Source organism: Hyperoodon ampullatus (genome assembly GCF_949752795.1).
Source record: "Hyperoodon ampullatus genome assembly, chromosome: X".
Lineage (NCBI taxonomy): Eukaryota > Metazoa > Chordata > Mammalia > Artiodactyla > Ziphiidae > Hyperoodon > Hyperoodon ampullatus.
This window is the reverse complement of record NC_136913.1, coordinates 102919853-102946147: the sequence shown is the minus strand read 5'-3', so window position 1 is coordinate 102946147 and position 26295 is coordinate 102919853. Positions and strand designations below refer to the sequence as shown.

Here is a 26295-nt window from a genome sequence, read left to right as displayed (position 1 = left end):
GAGATGCTCTCCCAGTGCTGCGTCAGAAACAACTCCATTGTGTTTCTCTAGAGTCACGTTCATTTTCTGCTATTTTCATAAAGCAGAGAACCTTGCCTTCACCACCAGGGCCACCTGGGTAGGAGAGTTTTAGGGAAAATGTGGGTAGGACTTTACTACAAAGTGGCAGACATTTGCCTCCTCTCCTCCCTGCTGGCCCACAAGCCACCTTAGCGTGGGTGCCATTTTAATCCCCAGAACACCACATCGTCCTTGGAGTGTGTCACAATCAAATATCCCATGTGCTCATCGCTCAGCCAGGCGGGCTCACAATGACAAGGTGGGTGCTAGCCCTACACTGCCTGAGCTGCTACTCTAGTTACCATTTACAGATTCTTTTTAAAAAATGCCAACCTACATGTATAATTTGGCAATAAAGATAATAAATGGAAAAAAGTATTTGAAGTATTAAAAATTACTTTAATTTAAAAACATTTTCATCCCTCCCTAAAAGAACCCCTGTACCCATTAGCAGTCAATCTCCATTCCTGCCTAACCCCAGTCCAATCATAGGTGGCCACTTACCTACTTTCTGCCTCTATAAATTTGCTTATTCTGGATATTTCATATATATGGAATCATACGATATATGGTCTTATGTGACTGGCTTGATTCCCTTAGCGTGTCTTCAAGAGTCATCCATGTTGTAACATGTATCAGTACTTTATTCCTTTAAAAATTGAATTGTATTCCACTGCATGGATATATTACACTTTATGCACTCATCAATTGACAGATATTGGGTTATTTCCACCTTTTGGCTATTATGAAGCATGCTGCTGTGGAAATTTGTGTATAAGTTTTTGGATAGATATATTTTTATTTCTCTTGGGTATATACCTAGAAGTGAGGTTGCTGGGTCACATGGTAATTTAATGTTTAATTTTTCAAGGAACCACCAGACTGTTTTCCAAAGTGTCTGAATTCTTTTACATTCCCTCCAGCAGTGTATGGGGTTTCCAATTTCTCTACAACCTTGCCAATACTTGTTATCTTAGTTTTGTTTCTAGCCATTCTAGTGGGTATGAAATGGCATTTCATTATGGTTTGAATTTGTATTTCCCTGCTGACTAATGATGTTGAGCATCTTTTCATGGGTTTGTTAGCTATTTGTATGCCTTCTTTGGAGGAATGTTTATTGAGATCCTTTGTCCATTTTTAATTAGATTATCTATATTTTTATTTTTTACTTTTTGAATGAAAGATTCTTTAAATTCTATTGTGCTTTACAATTTTCAAAAGTTTCACACACATGATTTCATATAATCCCATAGTAACCCTTTTCCCCCCCTACCCCTATATTGCCCTTCCACCTTCCCTCTTCCCACTGGTAACCACTAGCTTGTTCTCTATATCTGTGAGTCTCCTTCTTTTTTGTTTTATTCACTAGTTTGTTGTACTTTTTAGATTCCACATATAAGTGCTATCATACAGTACTTGTCTTTTTCTGTCTGACTTATTTCACTTAGCATAATGTCCTCCAAGTCCATTCATGTTGCTGCAAATGGCAAAATTTCATTCTTTTTTATTTTTATTATTGAATTATAAGAGTTTCTTGTATATTCTAGATACAAGTCCCTTATCAGGTATACAGTTTTTCTCCCATTATGTGGGTTGTCTTTTGAAGTACAAAAGGTTGTAATTTTGATGAAATCTATTTATCTGTTTTTTTTCCTTTTGTTGCTTAAGTTTTTGGTGTCATGTCTAAGAATCCATTGCCAAATCCAGGTCATGAAGATATACCCCTATGATTTCTTCTAAGAGTTCTGGCTCTTATATTTCGGTCTTTGACCTATTTGGAGTTAATTTTTATATATGGTATGAAATAAGGGTCTAACTTCATTCTCTTGCATGTGGCTATCCAGTTGTCCCAGCACCATTTATTAAAAAAACTATTCTTTCCCAATTGAATGGTCTTGGCACCCTTTTTGCAAATCAGTTAACCATAGATTAATGGGTTCATTTCTGGACTCTCCCTTCTATTTCATTGATCTATATGTCTATCATGCCAGTACTACACTGTCTTGATTACTGTAGCTTTGTAGTAAGTTTAAAATTGGCAAGTGTGAGTCCTCCAACTTTTTTTTTTTTTTTTTTTTGCGGTATGCGGGCCTCTCACTGTTGTGGCCTCTCCCGTTGTGGAGCACAGGCTCTGGACGCGCAGGCTTAGCGGCCGTGGCTCACGGGCCCAGCCGCTCCGCGGCATGTGGGATCTTCCCGGACCGGGGCACGAACCCATGTCCCCTGCATCGGCAGGCGGACTCTCAACCACTGCGCCACCAGGGAAGCCCCGAGTCCTCCAACTTTATGCACCGTTTTCAAGATTGTTTTGGCTATTTGTGGTCCCTAGCACTTCGCTTTGAATTTTAAGATCGGCTTGTCCATTATTGCAAAAAAAAAATTTAAGGCAGCTGAAATTTCTAAAGAGATTGCATTAAATCTGTATATCAATTTGTGGAGTATTGCCCTCTTGACAAGATTGTCTTCCAATTTGTGAACATAGGTTGTCTTTCCATTTATTTAGGTCTTCTTTAATTTCTTTCATCAGTGTTTTATAGTTTTCAGAGTATAAGTTTTACACAGCTTTTGTTAAATTTATTCCTATTTTATTATTTTCTATAAAAATTTTAAATTGAAGTATAGTTGACACAACATTATGTTAGTTTCAGCTGTGCAACATACTGAGTTGATCAAATACATTATGAAATGATCACCATGATAAGTTTAGTAGCCATCTGTCACCACACAAAATTATTACAGTATTATTGACTGTATTCCTTATGTTGTATAGTACATCCCCATGACATTTATTTTATACCTGGGAGTTTGTATCTCTTAATCCCCTTCACCTATTTAGCCCAGCCCCCCACCTCCCCTCCTCTCTGGCAACCACTAGTTTGCTGTCTGTGTCTATAAGTCTTTTTCTGTTTTGTCTTGTTTTTTGTTTTGTTTTTTAGATTCCACATATAAGTGAGATCATACAGTATTTGTCTTTCTCTGTCTGATTTATTTCACTTAGCATAATACTCTCTAGGTCCATCCATATTTTATTCTTTTTGGTGGTATTGTAAGTGGAAGTGTTTTCTAAATTTCACTTTTGGATTGTTCATTGCAAGAATATAGAAATACAATCAATTTTTGTATATTGGTCTTGTATCCTGCAACCTTGCTGAGCTCATTGATTAGTTCTAGTAGTTCTTAATGGATTCCTTAGGAGTTTTATACACAAGATTATGTCATCCGTGATTAGAGATAATTTCACTTCTCCCTGTCCAGTATGGATGCCTTTTACTTCATTTTCTTACCTAATTTCCCTGGCTAGAACCCAGTACAATGCAGACTAGAAGTGGTGAGAGCAGACATCCTTGTCTTGTTCTTGATCCGAGGGAGAAAGCATCCAGTCTTTCATCATTATGATATTAGCTGTGTGTTTCTCACAGATGTCTCCATCAAGGTTGAGTGTATTTTTCATGAAAAAGTGTTGGATTCTACAAATGCTTTTTCTGCATCTATTGAAGTGACCATGTACGTGGTTTCTTCTTTTTATTCTATTGATATTGTATATTCCATTAATTGGTTTTCATATATTAAAGTAACCTTGCATTCCTTGCAAGTCCTACTTGGTCATAGTGTATAATTCTTTTTATATGTTGCTGGATTCAGATGGCTAGTATTTTATTGAAGATTTTTGCATCTATATTCATAAGATATATTGGTTTGTAGTTTTCTTTTCTTGTGATGTCTTTGGTTGAAAATTTTAAAAGGTGAAATATATTCCCACATCCCCAAAGGAGTGTTTTGTGCCTTTAGCCTTTCATTTGCTTTTAACTTTCCCCTGATTTGTCCTAACGTAATTCTTATCAACCTGGTTCCATTCCCAATCAGAAGGTTTTTCCATCCGGCTTTAGCAAGCTGGAGGTGGGTAGGGTAGGTGCATAAGATGACTTTGAAAATAGGACAAATGTATTGCAGAACCCTTGTGTGAAAGAGGAAAAGACCTGGTGGATGAAAGTATCCAGCATCTGGGCACATATGTGGTATTTTTAATCAAAAAAAAAAAACCACTAGAGACAAATTGGGTGTGAAAGATCTTTTATAACTCTCATCTTAATAATAGCAAGATTCAGGGTCTTCCCTCCCCTTCCTCAGTGTTGCCACTACTGAACTGTATACTTTCAATGGTGAATTGTATGGTAGGTAAACTATATCTCAGTAAAAGTAAAGCTATTATATAAAAAAGGTACGTGTTGATCATTAAAAAAGATCAAAATTATGCAGAAGTACATAGAGTATAAAATGAAAATACCCCTCCTGTTCCTAGTGCCATTCCTCAGAGGGAACCACCACTAACAATATGGTGGATATCCTTCTAGACTTTTCTCTATGAACACAACCTACATATGTATGTAATATACGTATATGTATTAAATGGGACCATACTATTCTTTATTTTTTTCACTCTATATCTCACGGACAACTTTCTGTGTCAGCACATATGCTTCTGAGGTGTCTATGGTAGGCCATATTATAGACATATTGATGCATGTGTTTTTGGTTCCTTTGGTTCCCTTGGCTGCTTTCATAAGACTTTTTCCTTCCCGTCCAGGGCCAAGAGCAGCATGGGGAACAAAGCCCTGTCCTATGACAGCACCTTCATGTTGGAGTCTGAGTCTGAAAGATCAGGAAGCAGAATAGGCCCCACTCCAGAGGTCCAGAGAGACAGACCGCTTCAGGTAATAGTGAACACGAGCATCAGTGCCTAATTGGACTACTCATCTTCCATTCCCGACTCCTCTCCTGTCAAAAAACAAGGAGGGAGGAATTTGGACCTGCTTCTCAGCTGATTCTACCTCACTGTTGTAAACACTGATGAGAGAACAAATAAATACATGATGTGCTTACCTAGTGCCCGGCACACAGTGTTGGCTGGTATCACCATATTCACTCCTCTTTACACACCCCAAGAATGCTTTAAGTATTATGACAGTGACATTCCACTGTTAATGTGCAGACATTCCAACCCCCATATTTTTTCTTTCTTCCTCAGAGACCTCATGTTTTTAGAGGTCTGCCTAGAGCTTGGACTGATAGTATGCATGGAGCTGTGTTTGGAGCTATGCAGCAATATGTGCCCAGAAGTGGAGTCTGGGTTTCAGGCACCAAGATCACTGAGGTAGCAGGCTCCAAGATCACTGAGGTAATAGAAGAGAATTGTTCAAAGTCGGACAGATAGACCTACACTTGAATCCTTGCTCTGCTACTATTGGCTCTGAGACTTTGGGCTGATTGCTTAATCTCTCTAAGCCTTCCTTTTCTCATCTACATTGGATATAATAGTAATATCTACCTCAAAGGGTTGCTCGTGAGGATTGAATAAAGATTCAGAGAGATTAAAGAAATTGCTCAAGCTGACCCATATAGCTAGTGGTAGACCCGGAACTCTGAGCCAAATGTGTTGACCTCCAAACCCATAGTCTTTCCCTTACACCAGTCTCTAAGATGTTGAGCTTCTCTGGCCCTGCCTCCACAGGAAGGAGGGTACATCTTTAGTCTCTGTAAAATGCAACACATACGTAGAACAGCCTCTTACCTCCAGTTACCCCTACCCATTGCTCAGTCAGACTCTTCTCCACTAGAGAGCTGATTGTTTTGCATTTGGCAAGAGGTAACTGGGGCTTATTTCTGACATGTCTGCTTAAGACCCCCTATCTCTTGCTCTGGTTTTCATACTGTGTGTGGAAGTTCTGCTGGGTACATTAGCCATGAAGGGTGGAGAAGCAAACACTGAGATGGTCACCAGGAGCGCTGATCTTATGGTTGTAAAGCAGCCCCTAGGTCAGCAGATTGTTGGCCTCTCACACTACAGCAGGAAAAGTCACTTCCATGAACTTTCCAGTCTTCAGTTTTAAACATCAACACCAGCTTTCACTTGTCTCCACAGCTATACTCCCTTGGCATCCAGCGGCAAAAATCCAGGTACACACGTGCAAATGCCATGGGGTTATTTCTCATATTCAGAAAGGGGAACACTGTTTCCTGGGCTCCTCCCTCTCTCCCTCCTCTCAGTCCCAGAAACAAAGAGACTCTTATAGAAGAGATAGTCCATTAAAATAAAAAAAGATAAGAAAATGATTCTAGGGGCATTTCTTCCCACAATGAAGGGGGCAGAAAAAACCACAGTAACCCAAAGACAAGTTTTTTAAGTGTCTGGTTTGGACCCACACCTCATACTTTTGGTTTGCTCCCTTAGTCCCTCCCCTGGGAAACAGGGCTGAAGATGGAGTAGGGTGTTAACAGAAGCTGAGTCATCAACAACCAGATTGATGTTTGCGTGGGAAACTTCCCTTAAGTGCCAAGGTGACATTCCTAAATGACAGGGTGGTTGATAGCATTAAGTCAAGGGTCCTGACATGTAGTGTTGCATAGAAGCTGGGGTAAATACGGACTTGGCCAATGGTTGGGTCCCTTGAAGGAGCAGGATTCTTAATGGATTAAGTGACATTCAGAGCAACTGGGAGATTGCGGGAGAGGAAATCCAGGCATACAGTTTTGTTAGAAATACCAAGACCGAGCCAATTTTTTGTTTTGATCTGATAAATGCACGCATCCCCCACCCCCCGAGAGGGGGTGTCAGTGCCCATCGACATGTATTAGCTCTAGAATTACCACAGTTATCTAAGTAGGAGAGGAGTGAACGGCCGAAGGAACCATAAGTGATTTCATGAGCCATTTGGAGTTTCACCACCCCGGCTGTGCGTACGTAGACACGCATGGATTCATCTCTGACAAGCATATGCTACTGGCAAATTTTCATCTGATGTCCTATCTGAAGTGTTAGGAATGTGGGTGCCTAGATTACTCTTCAAGATGTTTCATGTTCTTTTTATTTGAGGACAAATTGACAAGAAGAGGTAATAGCAGATTATTAGCATCTTCTTATTGTTGAATCAAACTGAATTCAGTCATTTAAGAAACTGAGACTACAAAGCAGCTTTTCTTATTGCTCACAGACCCAACTCTCCCTCTGCAGCCCTTCCTAAAGAAGCAGGCACACCACCTCTTCTGACTGTTGCCTTTAAACTTCCTGAACTTGAGCATGGGACATACTCCTGGCCCTTGTAGTTAGGAGACAGGAGTGCGGATTGGTTAAGAACGTAGGCTTAAAGACAAGCAGACCTTTTCAGATGCTTGCTCTGCCACTGTGAGAGTTAGGGCCAGTCATGTGATTTCTCAGACCTGGTTTTCCCCATCGGTAATATGGAGACCACAAGAGCAAATGCTTTCAAAGAAGTGTAAGGTTCGAATGAAATACATCTATGGAGAGCACTCCCTGCCTGGCAGGGAGAAAAATCTCAAATCAATAACCTAGCTCTCCAGATTAAGGAACTAGAAAGAGTAAAGCAAGCTAAACCCAAAGCTAGCAAGGGGAAGGAAATAATAAAGATTAAAGCAGAGTAAAGCCTTCAGTAAAAGTTAGCTGCCATTAGTATAGTGATTATTATCACAGTTGGGCTTGGGGATGGTTAATCCCCAAGGTCTCTCCTCAAGAGCCCCCAGTGGGACCTGGTAGTAATAAGAGGGCACCTTAGACATTGGCTGGGAGTACCCCACAGGCAGAAACTCATTGTGGCCCCTTTTCTTTGGCTTTGAGAGTTTGACTGCCGTCTGTCCTGAGCAGGAGCAGAGCCTATGACAGAAGCAAGCATGTCAGCTCCATGACAACAAGGATTTTGTTTTGTTTATTGCTGTAGGCCCACTGCCTAAAATGGGTACGGTACACTGTACATGCTTAGCCAGTATTTGTTAATGATAAAATCAGCTATTCTGATCCACATCAAGAGGACCATGGCAGGGACCAGTGCCTCAAATTCAAGTGTACCATGAACTTCAAACTGGAATCAACTAAATCAGTCTGCTGAAGCTCAAGGTAAACCCAAGTGATCAATTTTATCCACTTCAGAAAACTAGTAAGCCAGTTCTAACCAGGACTAGTTCTGTAGATTTTCTAAAAATCCCAGAAAATCAATCTTGACAGGCTTAAGATAAGCAACCAACACGGTCAAGATTTGATCCAGACAATTCCTGGACTGATAGAATGATAGAAATCAGGATTGGAGTTTGGATGCCAAGCCCAGACCATAACTCAAAGACTCACCTTCACAAGATCTGGACTTCCAAAGACAGGGCCAAGATCAAAACAAAAATCAGACTCAAACAAGATTTATAGTTGGCATCAGTAGGAGGTAACACCAGGATTCTGGTTTTGATCAAACAAGCAATTTGAAGTTTCTGTCTTTGGGGACTGGCAAAAGTGTGCAGCAACCCAGAGAGTGAACCAAGGCTATTCGTCTTTGGTTTGAGTACGTACTGGTTCATTGTTTGCACTTTGGGTTCTTAGCCCTTCAGTCATTAAGCAACAAGTAACTTGGAGGAAGGCACACAAGTTTTAACTTTTTCCTTCTGTCCTCCTCCTTGACAGATCCCACCATGGCGCCCATGCCAACCCAGGACCAACCCACGTCTTATTCGATCTGACACAGTCTTTAGGGATTTTGAAGAAATCTCTGTTGAGGATGAGTCACCGAAGAGCCCACGAAAGGAGGGTTCATCAGACATGACCTTGACATTGAAGAAGGCAAGTGTTAGCTCCATCCTAAGTCTCAGGTTGTGGGGGACGCTTTTATTCCTACTGTAGCTCAATACTAGGGGGATGTCTGGGGAAGGAGCTGACATTCTTGCTTTTGATTTGTCTGGTGGTTTACATTTTGTGTCTAATTCTACAAACCAAATAATCAGCACTGTAATTTATAAGCAATGGAAGACAGTATTTCTGAAAAAAAAGTTTGCAGTGATTTCATGAAGAAAACAATAGAGATTTTTATGGAAGTAAAGCCTCTACAGATTCCAATGCCAAAATCTCAAAGGTTAGGGCATGTAGTATTGTTTGATAGACACATATTTGTATGAAAAGTCATTTGACACGAGAGGGCAGGTATGTGTATTTCATATGTCTAGCTTTGCCAACCAAAAAATACCCATCAACAACTGGAAAATCAGCAGATTTTGCTCATATCAACACTTCCGTTCTCATACTATTGTGTGGTTAATTTGATTGGTTGTTTTTGAACTTGAGAGGGCTTTTAGAGTTTAGAACAATTAACCTTGGGGACTAAAAAGTATACAGAAAGGTAATTTATGATGAAGATAATTAACCAGTCAGCACAAAACACTGTTTTGATGTTAAAAGATTCTATGGAGGGAAGCAGCCTTCAGTTAGATATGGCAACAAAAATACAATTTGGTTAGGACCAAAGTTAAGGCACAGGCTTTAACATTCCTTGTTGTCATGGAGCTGACATGCTTGCTTCTGTCATAGGCTCTGCTCCTGCTCAGGACAGATGGCCGTCAAACTCTCAAACCAAATTAGGATGCTCAGTGATTTATGAATTTAGGCTATGACAATAACACTAAGTCAGACAAACTGGAACAGTCTGAACTGGTGGAAGGATTGAATTAGGTAACATTTTGTATCATGGTAAAATACACATAACATAAAATTCATCATGTTGAAGTGTACAATTCAGTTGCATTAAGTACACTCACAATGTTGTGCAACCGTCACCGCTCTCCAGTTCCAGAACAGCTTTGGTTCCTGCATAAGGAAGCCCCAGGCCCACTAAGCAGTCACTCATCATTCCTCCTCCCTCTCAGCGCCTGGTAACTACTAATCTGCTTTCTGTCTCTGGATTTGCCTATTCTGGATACTTCATGGAAATGTAATCATACAATATATGGCCTTTTGTATCTGGCTTCTTTCACTTAGCAAATGTTTTTGAGGTTCATCCATGTCGTAGCACAGATCAGTACTTCAGTCATTTTTATGGCTGAATAATACTCCATTGTATGGAGGTCCCATGTTTAGTTTAGCTGTTCATCCGTTGATGAACATTTGGGTCCTATCCACCATTGGCTATTGCTGCTGTGAACATTCATACACAAGTCTTTGTTTGAACACCTGTTTTTAATTCATTTAGGTATATACCTAGAAGTGGAACTGCTGGGTCATATGGTAATTCTATACTTAACTTTTTGAGGACCCACCAAATTGTTTTCCCCAGCAGCTACACCACTTCACATTCCCACCAACTATATATGAGGGTTCCAATATCTCTACATCCTGGCTAACACTTGTTATTTTCCTTTTTTTATATACAGTGTTTCTAGTGGGTGTGAAGTATCTCACTGCGGTTTTGATTTGCATTTCTCTAGTGACTAATGACGTGAAGCATCATCTCATATGCTTATTGGCCATTTGTATTATCTTCTTAGGAGAAATGTCTATTCAAGTCCTTTGCCCATTTTTAAGTTGGGTTGTTTGTTTTTTTGTTGTTGAGTTGTAAAAGTTTTTTTATATATTCTGGATACTACACCCTTATCAGATATACAATTTTCAAAAAATTTCTCCCATTCTGTGAGTTGCTTTTTAACTTTATCAGAGAACAAAATTGGATAAAATTTTAAAATTTTTGTTGAAGTCCAATTTATTGATTTTTTTCTTTTGGTACTTGTGCTTTTGGTGTCATATTTAAGAAACCATTGCCAAATCTAAGATCATGAAGATTTACCCCTATGTTTTCTTCTAAGAGTTTTAGCTCTTATATTTAGACCTTTGATCCAGTTTGAGTTTATTTTTACATATTGTGTGAGATAAGGGTCTAACTTCATTCTTTCGCATGTGGCTATCCAGTTGTCCCAGCACCATTTGTTGGAAAGACTATTCTTTCCTCCACTGAATGGTCTTGTCACCCTTCTGCAAATCACTTAACCGTAGATGAATGGGCTTATTTCTGGACTCTCAATTCTATTCTATTGATCTATATGTCTATGCTTATGCCAGTACTACACTGTCCTGATTACTGTAGCTTTGTAGTAAGGTTTGAAATCAAGAAGTGTGAGTCCTCCAATTCTATTCTTCCTTTTCAAGATCGTTTAGGCTATTCGAGATCCCTTGAAATTCTGTATGAATTTTACTATCAGTTTTTCCATATCTTCAAAAAGACACATTGGGATTTTGATAAGGATGGCTCTGAATTTGTAGATCACTTTGGGGAGTATCACCATCTTAACATTAGGTTTTCCAATCCATGAACATGAGATGTCTTTTCATTTTTTTAGTTCTTTAATTTCTTTCAGCAATATTTTGTAGTTTACAGTGTGCAAGTCTTGAACCCCTTGGTTAAATTTATTTCCAATTAGTTCATTCTTTTTGATGCTATTGTAAATGGAAGTGTTTTCTTAATTACCTTTTTTGGGTTGTTCATTCTGAGTGTACAGAGATACAACTAGAGTTTGTGTGTTGATTTTGTATCTTTCAACTATGATTGATTCATTTATTAGCTCTAACAGATTTATGAGGATTTTTCAGAATTTTCTTTTTTTAAATTTGTTAATCATTTAATTTCTTTTCTTTATAGTATGTCATTTATGTTGACTTCTCTATACAAATTTACTTGGTATTTTCTTCTGCTTTCATGAGCATGCAAAATCTATCGGGGAATTTTTTCCCCAGACATCGTAATTTTCATATGTTCTGGGAATTTCTATTTGGCTCCTTTTAAAAATAGTTTTCACTTCTCTTTGAAATTCCATATTTGATCATTCATTATAAGTATAATGACTATATCTATATACAGAATTTTCTGTACATAAGATTATGTCATTTGTAAAGAGGGATAGTTTTACTTCTTCCTTTCAAATTTGTAGGCATTTTCTTTCTTTTCCTTGCCTAATTGCTCTGGTTAGAACTTCCAGTAGACTGCTGAATAAAAGTGGCAAAAGCAGACATCTTTGTCTTTTTCCTCATCTTAGGGGAAAAGCTTTCACCATTAAGCCTTTCACCATTAAGTATGATGTTAGCTATGGGTTTTTCATATATGCTTTTTATCCCTAGTTTGCTAGCTGCTTTTTTTTTTTTTTTTTTTTTTTTGCGGTACGCGGGCCTCTCACTGTTGTGTGGCCTCTCCCATTGTGGAGCACAGGCTCCGGACGCGCAGGCTCAGCGGCCATGGCTCATGGGCCCAGCTGCTCCGCGGTATGTGGGATCCTCCCGGACCGGGGCACGAACCTACGTCCCCTGCATTGGCAGGCGGACTCTCAACCACTGCACCACCAGGGAAGCCCTGTTAGGTGCTTTTAACATAAAGGGTATTGGATTTTGTAAAATGCTTTTTTTACATCAATTGTGATGATATTATTTTTTCTTTCTTTCTATTAATATGGTATATTACATTTGATTTTCATAATATATTACATCATTATTTTCATATGTTGAATCTCCTTGCAATTCTGGGATAAATCCCAGTTGCTCGTAAAGTATAATTGCCCTTAATATGCTGTTGGATTTGGTTTGCTAGTATTTTGCACATGTATTCATGAGGGATGTAGGTCTATAGCATTCTTTTCTTGTGATGCCTTTATCTGGCTTTGGAATCATGGTAATGTTTGCCTCATAGAATCAGGAAGTGTTCCCTCATATTTTTTTGAAATATTTGTGAAGGATTGGCATTATCCTTTAAAAGTTTGGTAGAATTCACCAGTAAAGCCATCTGGTCCTGGTTTTTTCTTTGTTGGGAGGTTTTGATTACTGATTCAATCTCTTTACTTGTTATAGGTATATTCAGATTTTCTATTTCTTTTTGATTCAATTCTGGTAATTTGAATGTGTCTATGAATTTATCCATTTCATCTAGGCTATCTATACATTTATTCATAGTACTGTCTTATAATCCTTTTTATTTCTATAAGGTCAGTAGTAATTGTTCCCTTTCATTCTTATTTTAGTAATTTGTATCTTGTCTCTTTTTTTCTTAATCAATCTAGCTAAAGATTTGTCAATTTTGTTTTACTTTTCAAGGAACCAACTTTTGGTTTCATTGATTTTCCATATTGTTTTTCTGTTCCCTATTTCATTACCTCTGCTTTAATCTTTGTTATTTCCTTCCTTTTGCTAGCTTTGGGTTTAGTTTTATCTTTCTAGTTCCTTAAGGTGGAGAGTTAGGTTATTGATTTGAGATCTTTCTTCTTTTTTAACAAGTATATACAGCTATAAATTTCTTAGGACTGCTTTTGCTGCATCACATAAATTTTGTTATGTTGTGTTTTAGTATTAATTCATGTCAAAGTATTTTCTAACTTTCCTTTTGATTTCTTCTTTGACCCATTTGTTGCTTAAGGGTGTGTTGTTTAATTTCCACCTATTTGTGAATTTTCCAGTCTTCCTTCTGTTATTGATTTCTAGTTTCGTTCTGTTGTGGGCAGAGAAGATACTTTGCATGATTTCAATCTTTTAACATTTATTAAGATTTATTTTGTGGCCTAGCATATGGTCTATACAGGAGAATGTTCCATGTGTATTTCAGAACAGTATGTATTATGCTCTCGTTGAATGGAATGTTCTGTATATATCTGTTAGGCTTACTTGGTTTATAGTATTGTTTCAAGTCCTCTATTTCCTTATTGCTCTTCTGTCTAACTATTTATTCATTATTGAAAGTGGGATACTGAAGTCTCTATTATTGTATAACTGTCTATTTCTCCCTTCAGTTCTGTCAATTTCTGCTTCATGTATTTAGGAGAGGGTCAGTTGTTTGGTGTGTATACATTTATGATTGTTCTATCTTCTGATGGATTGACCCTTTTATCAATGTATAATATCCATCTTTGTCTCCTATAACAATTTTGACCTGAAGTCTGTTTTGTTTGATGTTAGTATAGCCACCCGACCTCTCTTTTGGCTACCATTTGCTTGGAAACCCTTTAATCATCCTTTCACTTTCAACTTATTTGTGTCTTTGGATCTAAAGCAAGTCTCTTGTAGATAGCATATAAATGGAACATGTTTTTAAAATTCATCTTGCCAATTTCTGCCCTTTTAATTGGAGAGTTTAATTCATTTACATTCATAGCAATTACTGATAAGGAAGGACTTCTTCTGTTTTGCTCTTTTTTTCCCTATATATCTTACATCTTTTTTGTACCTCAGTTCTTCCATTACTACCTTATTTTGGATTTAATTAATTTTTTTCAGTGTACTGTTTTCATTCCCTTCTCTATATATTTTAAAATTATTTTCTTAGTGGTTACCTTGGGGATTACAATTAAGAAAATTAACATTTTAAGACATGTAGTTTTCTCTTTCTATTAATTTGAGTAAGCTAACTATGTATTTTATAGGTTAATGGAGTTAAATTATTTATAGTCAATATTTCCTAACATCAATCTAAACATTTGTCCTGCTTTAATGTAATAAACTCTCTATTAGTAAATTCAAGAATTGAGTCAGGTTGTTATAGGTTAAATCTTGGGCTTGTAGGCAGAAAGTCTAATCTTTGGTGGTGCAGTTAAACCCTTACCATCCCCAGGCATGAGAGCTTCTCAGCTATTTCTGCCATCCTCCCTGGTTTGTTAATTCACTAGGGTGACTACAAGGGGGGCAGGTGGCAGCAACAGTAGCAATAGCAGCAGAAGGGCCACACTGTATCCAGTGTAATAGGTCATGTTCCTTATTCATCCAAATCATCAAGAAAAGTTGGACTATATTCCCTGATTCCTATTTAGGAAGATAGGGAAGTAATGCCTTTGGAAAAGGTTTTTACTAAAAGCTAAGAATTAAAAGATATTGGTATTTTAAAGGATGTGTCAGTTAGCTGGAAGATTCACTTTGGTGAATCTTTAGTCTCAGTGACTCTGGGCTATAAGTAAAGGGCTGTAAATCAGAGCTGGAAAAGATGAAAAGATTTCATAGTTACAAGCATTTTACAGGGAAGGACAGTAAAGCACAAATAGATGCCCAGGGTCAAACACTCTGGTAGTGGCAGAGCTAAGACCAGAACCCAGTCTTTTGACTTCCAGCCCAGTACCCTTTTCACCCCATCATGTTGCCCCTAGCTTAAACATTACAGTTTAGCTTTAAAAGGAAAACAAAGTATAATTTGAAAGAACAGTTGGTAGGGTCGCCAGCCTAGGAGGGCGTTCTGGTGGCCCTGAATCTCCTTGGTTTGGTGTCAAGCAGAGGCTGATCAATTACTATGCACTAAATCCTGTATATGCATGATCACCTGGAAACCTCACCACAAACCTGGAAGACAGGGAATGTTGGCTAAGGGAAACTTAGTGTGACTCTTCTTTCTGACTTTCTTCCTTCTGCCTAATTGAGGAAAGGCCTGGGTAGCGCTCTCTAACAAGGCCAGGACATCTACTTCTTCCTTGTGACTCTCTCCCTGACACATGGATGAATACAAAAGAGTCCAGGAACATTTATGACACAGAGGCTGCTGCCACTGGCTCCCTACTTTGAAATCTCTTAGGTCTGCAAGTCCCACAGGAGGTTTCCCCTTATCCTTAATTTATAGATGCGGACAGAGATTTAGAAAATAATTTGCCCAAGATCACACAGAGAGTAAATGATGGAGCAAAGATCTGAATCCAGGTCTATCTGACCTCATTCACTCAAAAGGAAATAATTTTGAGCTGTGTCTGTTTACATAGGCACTTCGAGTAGGAACATAAAGAGTTGTATGTTTGCCTTTAGATGCATATCACAAAGGCTTACACAAAGCTAACTACAGACCCTGTTCAGTGCAGTGCAACTCTGACATTTCCAAAGCTGCACTGTCATTATCTGAAAACCTTGATTATACTAAACCAATTTCACCCCCTTCAGTGTGAGGGCTGAGCCCTTCATCTTTTTCTCTCTTCCTTCCTAACCAAACCCCAATCCTTTTTCTTCTTTTGAGCTAGAAAGATATAATTCATGCTTTCACTAAATCCCCTGAAAAGAAACCAAACAGGACTCGAATGTGGCTCCCAGGTCTGGTGAAGCAAATTTAAGAATTCCAGTGTTGCCGAGAGTATGATTGTTGTCAGGCCCAGCAACCCCATTTTCAGATTTATGGCCTTGCAGTGTGGGTCAGTGGTTTCTGGGGTGTTTTCTAGAGTTCCCTGCAGCATATCACTCAGAGATCAGAAACCTCAAATCTAGGTGAACCACTTCCAATAGGTAAAATGACCACCAGGTTATGGGTGCCATTGGAAATAATTTCCATGAATTGTATTATTATGCTCCCAACAGAGCTATTTGGATAGTAAGGACATTTTTCCCGAAGCTTTTTTCTTCGGCAACCATGCAGGGGTGGGTTCAGAGCACTTAAGTCTGATTCAAGCTCTTTCTTTCCCTCTTTTAGGCAAAACCAAAGCAGGAGAAGCCAAGCCTTCCACTGGCTTCTGAAGAGAAGAAAAGAACAACCGAACCGAAAGAAGCTGACCAAAAGAAGCCGAAAAAAGACAGTACAGGTTGGCACATCTTCACCCTCACTCAGAATCATGTCCTCAAGCTTAATGGCATGGTGCTATGTGACAGGAACCCAGGCCTGCTGTTGGTGGTCCTCAGAGAGCCTTCAGTTTAAGATGCATACTAATGTTGTCCAAGTTTATCCATCTAAACTGCCCAATTAATACAGTTGCCACTTGTGTGAGATTTAGGTAAAGGGTCATACCTGGATTCCTATTGTACCTAAATGAATTTCCAACCAGAGAGGTGTTTTATGTTTGTAAGTTTGTTTAATTCTATGTCTAATGTACATGCTGAGTTCCTCAGTGAGCCCAGATATCCGAGGGCAGCCAGTGATTTCCCCTTCAGCATTCCCCCTCAGCAACAGAACCAGACAATAATAACAGAACTGGCGAAAAAGACCCTGGTTTTTTAAAGTTGCCTTTCTCTTCCATTAGAGAGAAAAGGTCTTGTGTTAACAGTGAGACCAGTTCCCATATTCATGGGCAAAGAGGGCTTGGGCAGCTGCAGACAGATGTCCTTGGCAGCCAACACCCATCAAATCCCCAAACAACAAAAACCACTAGAGTGAAAATCTGTGTGTGTGGGGTGTGTGTGTGTGTGTGTGTGTGTGTGTGTGTGTGGATGTGGATGTTAGCTCCAGCTGATAGCAATCTAATTTCAAGCAATACTTGATAAACCAAAATTCCTGTTCCACAAATTAAGTCAAACAGCTATTTCATATTTTTGCCACAAAGGATTTCACATGTGGGTTCAAAGGCAGGATATCCCTAAATACGTTTTCCCATGAAAAGTAACAAAACCACAAAACTCTTCTGCATAACAACAACAAAACAAGAAATTAAATGAGCAATTTCTTTTGCTTTCTTTTTATCCTCTTTTCATATTTATTTTTAATAGCTGTCACTTTTACACACAGAGGATAATACTTATTCAGTGTCCATGAGGGCAGATAACTTTGTTTTTTTTTTTATTAGTTTCTGCTTTATAACAAAGTGAATCAGTCATACATATACATCTGTTCCCACATCCCTTCCCTCATGCATCTCCCTCCCTCCCACCCTCCCCATCCCACCCCTCCAGGCAGTCACAAAGCACCCAGCTGATCTCCCTGTGCTCTGCGGCTGCTTCCCACTATCTATCTACCTTACGTTTGGTAGTGTATATATGTCCATACCTCTCTTTCGCTTTGTCACAGCTTACCCTTCCCCCTCCCCATGTCCTCAAGTCCATTCTCAAGTAGGTCTGTGTCTTTATTTCTGTCTTACCCCTATGTTCTTCATGACATTTTTTTTTTTAATTCCATATATATGTGTCAGCATACAGTATTTGTCTTTCTCTTTCTGACTTACTTCACTCTGTATGACAGACTCTAGGTCCATCCACCTCATTACAAATAGCTCAATTTCATTTCTTTTTATGGCTGAGTAATATTCCATTGTATATATGTGCCACATCTTCTTTATCCATTCATCCGATGATGGACACTTAGGTTGTTTCCAGCTCCGGGCTATTGTAAATAGGGCTGCTATGAACATTTTGGTACATGTCTCTTTTTGAATTATGGTTTTCTCAGGGTATATGCCCAGTAGTGGGATTGCTGGGTCATATGGTAGTTCTATTTGTAGTTTTTTAAGGAACCTCCATACCATTCTCCATAGTGGCTGTACCAATTCACATTCCCACCAGCAGTGCAAGAGGGTTCCCTTTTTTCCACACCCTCTCCAGCATTTATTGTTTCTAGATTTTTTGATGATGGCCATTCTGACTGGTGTGAGATGATATCTCATTGTAGTTTTGATTTGCATTTCTCTAATGAGTAAAGATGTTGAGCATCCTTTCATGTGTTTGTTGGCAGTCTGTATATCTTCTGTGGAGAAATAGGGCAGATAACTTTGGTTTTCCATGTCATGGGAGTGGTTTGGAGTACAGCACCCCATGCTCAGCACTATATGCTAGATGTGAAACCACTAGGTGGAGCTAGGGACCAGTGGATGATGAGGGAGGGGAGGCCCCCGAGGGCCCTCCCGCCTGGGGATTAAAATAAGTTCCTTAGTAAAAGTACTAGAGAGGAGAGAAGCAGTCTGTAGAACTGCTGCCTTGTGCTTGACCTGAAGCCTGTGGACCGAGGCAGTTGTTAAGGCTTTCCAAGAATGGCTTTGCATGTATATTACATCAGATTATTTTAATAAAGACAGTTGAAAGCAGAAGAAATGGGGGGGGGGGGGCATAATCCTACCTTCCAGATAACCCCTGTTGACACCTTTCTAAAAAATAAAGCAATACCTGCATATTATATAAAAATTAAGTAGAATTAAGTAGAAAATAGAAATACTAAGTAGGAAGTAAAATTTCCCTTCACCCTGCCCCAGTCAGTTTCCTAAAAGGTAATCGTTGTTACAAGTTCAAAAATTGCCTTTTGCTGTGTCTCACATCTAATGGTGATGTGCCAACCTTGGAATCAGTTCATAAAACCGGATTTCACTTTGATTTAAAAATTTCCCACCACAGAAGGCTAATAGTGACCAAGTTGTTCTCTGTGTTCTGAATAGCTACTTCTCCCTGCTAGGGAATTCAATAGCAAATAGGTACCCACTGGGCCAGGGAGGAGTATTCTTATTTTACAAAATCTAAAGTACACATCTTTCCTTTCCTTACTTCTATTTGGTACAGGTGCCTCAGGCTGGGAACAGAGAAACAAAACTGGGATTTATGAACAGAAGACAACAGATCAGGCTGCAAACAGAGATGCTGCTGAGAGCCAGGGCTACCCATTTCCAGCAGCATACAGAAGACAATGTGGAAGGAGAGGCTCAAGTACTTCAGAAACACGTGAGCATGAATCCAAAGGAAGAAGCTTTAAACCATTCAGTCGAGCACTTGGCCTAGGTAATGGAGCTGGGTCCCCACCTGCTGGTAAGACTGCCAGGGCTTTCCCTTCCTGGCACCTGCCGTTGGAGAAGCAAGTCACGGAGCAGCCCCCAAAGGCACGAATAGAAAGCGCTACTCCTCAGGAGCTGCTTTCAGATAAAGATGACATGGGAAGGAGAAATGCCGGTATAGATTTTGAAGGCAGAAAAGCATCAGCATCACAACCCATACCTGAAGACATGGAAGAGTCCATGGTTAGTGGTCTGTCACCATCCCATGAAGATGGGGCTTCTGGAGCCAAGAAGACAGAAGCCAAGAAGACAGAAACCAAGAAGAAAAAACCCGTGGTAGGAAGCCCTTCTACAACCCGAGATATTTTCTCAGTGACACTGGAGCATCAGGTGTTTATGGATCCTTCTCATAGCCAGTCAGAAGAGGAAGAAGCGTCCAGCTTTGATTTGAAAAGTGTCCAATTTAAAATGAAGTCAGCTCAAGATACCTACAAAGAAAAGTCTCCTGGAAACGTTGTCCAGGCCTTTACAGCAAGCATTTCAGATACCAAGAGAGCTTTGGTAGAGGGAGGTATTACTGCAGAGAGGCTGCCTCCCAGAAGCCTTTCCCTGTCCTCCGGGGAGCTGAAAGCTGAAGCCATTGCCTCAGATTCAGAGGGTACTTCAGAGGCGGGCAGTCGTTCTGAGCAGCAGCTGGCTTTCCAGCCCTCCAAGAAGCACAAAAATGAACAAGAAGTCTTCCCAGAATCAGAAGGTTCAGCTGTGGAAGTGAGCGGTCCTGAGCAGCAGCAGGCTCCTAGGCTGGGGGCTCCTAGATATTCTTCCCGGGCCTTGGGGAAGCCAGAAGTGGAAGCCGTCTTTTCGCATTACGAGGGTGCTTCCAAAGAGGGGAGTGGCTTTGGGCAGCAGCGGGCTCCCAGGCACTCTCTCCAGCCTTTGAGGAAGTCCAAAGATGGCCAAGAAGTCTTCGCAGAATCCGGTTTTGTAGTGCAAATGACCAGTTCTGATGAGCAGCTGGCTCCCAGATGCACTTCCCAGGCTTTGGGGGAGCCTGAAGATGAAGTCTCCACAGGATCAAAGAGTTACGTCGAAAAGTACAAGAGGGCTGAGGATTGGAGCAGCTGTGAGGAAAATCTGCGTCCCGGACCCCCTTCCCAGGCTTTGGGGAGGCCCAAAGACCGAAAACAAGTCTCCTGGGCTTCAAAGAATGTATCTGGAGCGTGGGGTGCTTCTGTGCAGCAGATGCCTCCCAGGCACCCTTTCCAGTCCTGGGTGGGCCCTACATCCAAGCAACAAGCCTCTGCAGGTCCAGAGAGCGCTGCTGCGGAGTGGGGCATTCCCATGGAGCCACGGCCTCCCAGAGTGACTTCTCAGGCCCCGATGAGACCAGTAGTCAAACAACCAATCTCTGCAGGTCCAGAGAGTGTCGACATTGAAGGGGGTGCTTCTACCAAGCTGCCGCCTTCCAAACATTCCCGGTCCACTGTAAGACCTAAACTCCAGGAAATGTCAAGTTTTGAGGGTGCTGCTGTTGAGGTGGGCATTTCTGGGAGGTCACTGCCTCCCAGACACCCTGCCCGGTCAGTTAAAAAGTTAAAAGTTGAGGAAATGTCCTCACGTCTAGAGGGCATGGCAGTTGAAGAAGGCATATCTAAGGAATTGGTGCGTCCCAGTCTTTTCCAGTTGTTCATGAAGTTCATGGTACAGCACATCTTTTCAGAGAGGCCTTCTACTGAGGAGGGAATCTATGTGGATCCTCTGTCTTCGAATCAACCTTCCAAATCTTTGTCGAGGCCTAAAATCGAGCACCAAGTTTTCTCAGGCTACAAGGGTACCGATACTGAGGGAGGCATTTCTTTGAAGAAGCTGCCTACGAAAAGCCCTATACCGTGCTTGGGGAGGCCTGAAGGCCTGCAAGAAGTCTTCTCACATTCAGAGAGCACTCCTGTAAGGTGGAGTAGTTCTAAACAGCAGCTGCCTTGCAGACACCCTGGCCAAGCCAAAGATGAGGCTGAATTTCAGCCACAGACTTTCTCAACAGGCCCAGTGAGTGCACCTGTGGAGTGGAGGGGCTCGGGGGAGCACCTGCCTCCCAGACACCCTTTTCAGGCTCCTGCAGCCCCTGAACAGCAGCAACAGGTTTATTCAAGTCCCAAAAGTGCTGCTGCTGAGGGAACCATTTTGGAGAGCGATCCTAGCTGCTGGTCCCTACCGAGAGACCCAGCTTCTCCAAACAAAACCAAGCAACACAGCCAAGGCTCTGAAGACCTCATTAAGAACATCCTGATTCCTGCTACCAAAGCTGTGAAGTTCACCAATGCTCCTGTCTGGCAAACGTCCACTTCTGGGGGCACTTACTCTGATCAAGGTAACAGCCATTCAAATTCATCCACCAGTCGGGCTGTTGTTGAAAACGTTTTTGGAGTCCAACTGAGAAAAACCTCTTCCTCACAGAAGTATAAGGGTGAGAAAAAAGATTTTACCAAGCTTCCTTCTGTTTCCCAAAGGGGTCCCCTCTGGACATTTGTCCACATTCTGTAATGGACACATAACCATCTCCCCATCCCCCTTTCCCCGTGCACCTTACATGTAGATAGGAGTTTATGCTTTTCTCAAAATACCTTTATGTGGATTATGCTCCCCTCAGCACCATGTAGATTTTATTTATTTATTTATTTATTTATTTATTTTTAAAGCTGTGGTTTTCTTTTTTCTTTTTTGAAGATCTTGGGGGTAGGAGTTTATTACTTACTTTATTTATTTTTGCTGTGTTGGGTCTTCGTTTCTATGCGAGGGCTTTCTCCAGTTGTGGCAAGCGGGGGCCACTCACTATCGCGGCATCTCTTGCTGCGGAGCACAGGCTCCAGACACGCACAGGCTCAGTAGTTGTGGCTCACGGGCCTAGTTGCTCCGCGGCATGTGGGATCCTCCCAGTCCAGGTCTCGAACCCGTGTCCCCTGCATTAGCAGGCAGATTCTCAAACACTGCGCCACCGGGGAAGCCCACCATGTAGATTTTAAAAGCCGGCTCATTAATAGAGCCCTATGTTCAGACCCTCAGCTTGAAATCTTAATTTATTGTAAATGTTTGTACTTCCACAGCTTCTTAACTCACCTGAAATGTCTAAGAATCCAGAGCTAGGTGATGTTTTGAGCATTTATCGCTCTCAAAGCCTTTGTACCTTCAGGCTCATCATCACACAGTCTTGTACATGCCTATAACCATATCCATTTAACCACACACTTGCATTAGAGACCACGAAGTAACAAATGCAATAAGATTTTCCTTGGAGTTAGAGAAATGACATCAGTGACCTAAGCGTCTGGCCTCCTAGGAATTTTCCCAGCCCACCTGGCAACTATTGTCCTACCCTGAAATGGGGATAGGAAGAGGGATGGACAAGGGAGGCAAAGGGACCAGTAAGAGGATGGTTTGCAAACTTTGAAGTACAGCTTCTTATCTACTCAAGGAACTCCTGCCTTGCCAAGTGGTGGGGAGGGCACAAAAGAAGGGGGCCCTTCTCTATATGTTATCTTTTTATTTTCATTTGGCAGTTAACAAGGATCCCCATTTGGGACATTATTGTGGGTAGGTCCCAGCCAGTCTCAAGACCCTGCCTGCCTCACTTTATTAATTTATTTTAAAATAAATTTATTTATTTAATTTAGGCTGCGTTGGGGGGGTCTTCGTTGCAGTGTATGGGCTTCTCACTGCGGTGGCTTCTCTTGTTGCAGAGCACGGGCTGTAGGCGCGTGGGCTTCAGTAGTTGTGGCTCGCGGGCTCTGGAGCACAGGCTCGGTAGTTGTGGCGCACGGGCTTAGTTGCTCTGCGGCATGTGGGATCTTCCCAGACCAGGGCTCAAACCCATGTCCCCTGCATTGGCAGGCGGATTCTCAACCACTGCGCCACCAGGGAAGCCCCTGCCTCACTTTAGTTCTAACTTCTTTCATTCCTTTCTCAGGAAAAGCTCCTGGTCGACAGTCAGATCATGCCACCTCAGAGCCAGCTTGGATAACCATGATAAAGCAGAGGCAGGGGAGTCTCCAGGCCAACATTCCCGTGAAAGAGCCAAAAACCAAGAATAGAGCTGGAGCCAAGGCTGAGACTAAGGAACCTAGATATGGGGTAGGACCTGGAGCAGCCCACTAAACACTCCAAAAGGGTGCTGGAGCCAACTGATTAAGCTTACATTGGGAACTTTCCCAGACATGCAGCTCCCAGCATCCCAGGCATGCTGGGATGATGTCTTGCTTCCAATGTCCCATTTTCAATGTCTTTGGAAGTTTTAGAATGAGAACCCCTCTTGTCAAAACTACATAAAACTGACTCAAGAAAACTCAATGAAATTTACATATCGAGATGTCTAAGTTCCTATACTTTTAGGTGCTTACTGAATTTGTTGTGGGATCATGTGAAAATCTGTTTAACTCTTTGCTTTAAAGATCTTTTCATTTCATTATTAGTATTTTTAAGGGAGCAGGATCATACAGGGGGCAAAGTCCACCTTAGTTAAAGCTTTGTCAGAGGGAAATACACTAAGGTATATAAACTAATTTATTTAGACCAGTTGTGGAGAGGTTAATTTGAAAAGCTTAAACTGTATAATTTTGAAAAGACCTATTGTTATATCACTTTGTAATGCAAGGAGCGCAAGTCAGATGTAAATAGGTTTTGTTACGTAGAAATCTATGGAACTCAAGTCCATTAACTGATAAGATTTGTTTGTGACCACCGCATTTCTGTTAGCTTTCTGTTAAGTGCTGGTAAAGTCCTAGAGAAAAGGTTGTTGTCAAGTTACATAATTCTCTTGTTAACCTGTTTACACTGTTTGTATGATTAGACAGCCTTTTCTCCCACCTCAGAAAGGTGATGAAGTTGAACCAGCTTAGATTTTGTGAACCTAAATTCTGAACCAAGGTGCTTTCTGTGCTATTTCTTTCCTTATCTCTCTCTTTTCTTTTGATTAATGTTGAACTTATAATACCCAGGACAGGACTTGCACCTTGTGATCTGAATAAGTAATTTGCTGTTTTCATGTCAGGACTTACAAGCTTTCTGTTTTCATTTTTGTATTAAAGAGAACTGGCCTTGCAAATGAAAACCAACCAAGGAGTGTTTTCACTTCTGATGTCAACAGACAGGAGATGGCACGGAAGCCACCGAAGTCTACCAAAACAGGTAAAAAACACACCCCAACCCCCACTCCCAAAATAGCCCTGGCAGAAGTTGCGAAACTTTTGCAATTTCAGACAATACATGTCTCTCTTCCCCCAAATCAGCTTATGATTCTCTCATGGTTCTTCCATTAGATACAGATATTAGCTTGTTTTAGGAAAATCCAATTATTATGACTACTGTAAGTCAGTCCAATGTATAATTTTCAGAGGGTCTTCCAGTCTTTTACCCCATCGAGGAAGCTGTATCAGAACAAAATTGTGATCACTCACTAGGACTTTCCTGTGGCTGGTATTCAAGAGGAAAGAACCAAGCCACTTTCTAGTCCATAGCAAAATGGTGTTTTCTCACCTTCTACATTCCCAGGGAAACTGTGGAAAATAATCCACTATAAATGCCCAATGGTATTGAATTGTCTTTTAACTATTTAAAAGGCTTGTTTCAGCCCCTCTGTATTCTGAGCAGAGGTATGAGAGGTGGGGAAATGTTGAAAGCTGAAACAAACACTGTGCTGTGATAGAACAGAATGGGGTCTCATCAGCAGAGTCACGTGCCAGAGGAATTTTTTTTTTCAGAAGGAGCAGGGGGAGGGGAGGATAGATTTATATTGAGGCATCTTTGTTCTCTGACTTAGTCCGCCTCATGAAGAAATTAAACTAGGAATTAGGAACCCACCATCTGGCCATGATACAGCAGCACCTGACCTGCTTATAGCTGTGAATAGTCTCACGGGCACAGTAATCCTATCAAGTGGTTCTCAACTCTCACTGTGCTTTAGGATCACCTGATGTACTTTTTAAAAATTACAGATGGCCCTGGATCCATTGCTAGAGATTCTAATTCAATTAGTTCAGGAAATAGCATGTGCATTTGTATTTTTAAAAAGAGCCCTAGGTGGTTCTAATGTGTGGCCAGGGTTGAGAACCACTGGTTGAGTCTAAGCCACTAAGTCAATCAACCATAAAGCAGGATGAGGGAAGGAGTAGACCTGGGGAATAGTGAAGGAGGCTGCTAGGTAGGAGTAGTTGATATCATGTTATTTAGCATATAGACTTTTACTGGGTGTATCTATTGAGTCATCAACAATCATTTCACACAACATAATGGATTGGCAAAACAAAAACAATATTACCTAATAAGAAATTTTAAAAACTGAACAGATACCATACAACATGTTTCCTCTCTGATCTCAATTCAAAAGTGTAAGACAATCCAATAATAACCACCCAAAGATTGGCAGTTATAGCTGTAGGTATTTTCTCTCAGGCCTTCCCATGTCAGGCCCCTGTGGTTCTAGCCATATTGATGTTACCCTTTTCACATACCACCCTATGGCATTGCCCATGCACTGACTTCTAGAAGCCAGAGGAAACCTGAAAGGAGGAAAATTTTTACTGCATCCCATAAACGTACCTCAGTATCTCTGGGGCTTCTTACTGCTTGTGTGTTATTTGCTATGGTTCCAGTAAGATTCGAAGATGAGAAGATATTTCAAGTACCTTCTGTGGAAAAAGAAACCAGAAGATCTTCAACTGTCCCAGCCATGCTACAACAGCCGGCTAAGCCAGCTGAGCCAGGCTGGTTCTCCGTGGCCAAGAAGAAAGACAAAGCATGAAACCATGTAGCCACGTAGCAAAAATCATGCAATAAATAGCTCCTGGGTGGAGTATCAGCATTTTAAATGATAATTGCCAATAGCTGTATTAATGTCACGTAGTGAATTATTTACTGTAACCATTTTTATTAAGCATAAGAGCCTTAAAAGGGAAATTAAAGCTAATAATTATTTGAATGAAACAGATGCCATGAATGCCTAACCTTCAGTACAGTCACTGCCAGCATCTGAAAACC

The 26295-nt window shown here is 40.8% G+C and overlaps 1 protein-coding gene across 1 annotated transcript in view; it reads left to right on the top strand.

The window, feature by feature from the left end:
- The window catches only part of KIAA1210, a gene marked incomplete at both ends in the record, with an annotated part of 61859 nt that extends 35800 nt beyond the window's left edge, over window positions 1–26059 (top strand). Inside the window, 8 exon segments of the mRNA XM_079728104.1 lie at window positions 4646–4772; window positions 5087–5236; window positions 8519–8674; window positions 16281–16389; window positions 19061–21778; window positions 23231–23394; window positions 24348–24447; window positions 25911–26059. Of these exon segments, the coding sequence (XP_079584230.1) occupies window positions 4646–4772; window positions 5087–5236; window positions 8519–8674; window positions 16281–16389; window positions 19061–21778; window positions 23231–23394; window positions 24348–24447; window positions 25911–26059 (3673 nt within the window).
- Between the last annotated feature and the right edge of the window lie 236 nt (window positions 26060–26295).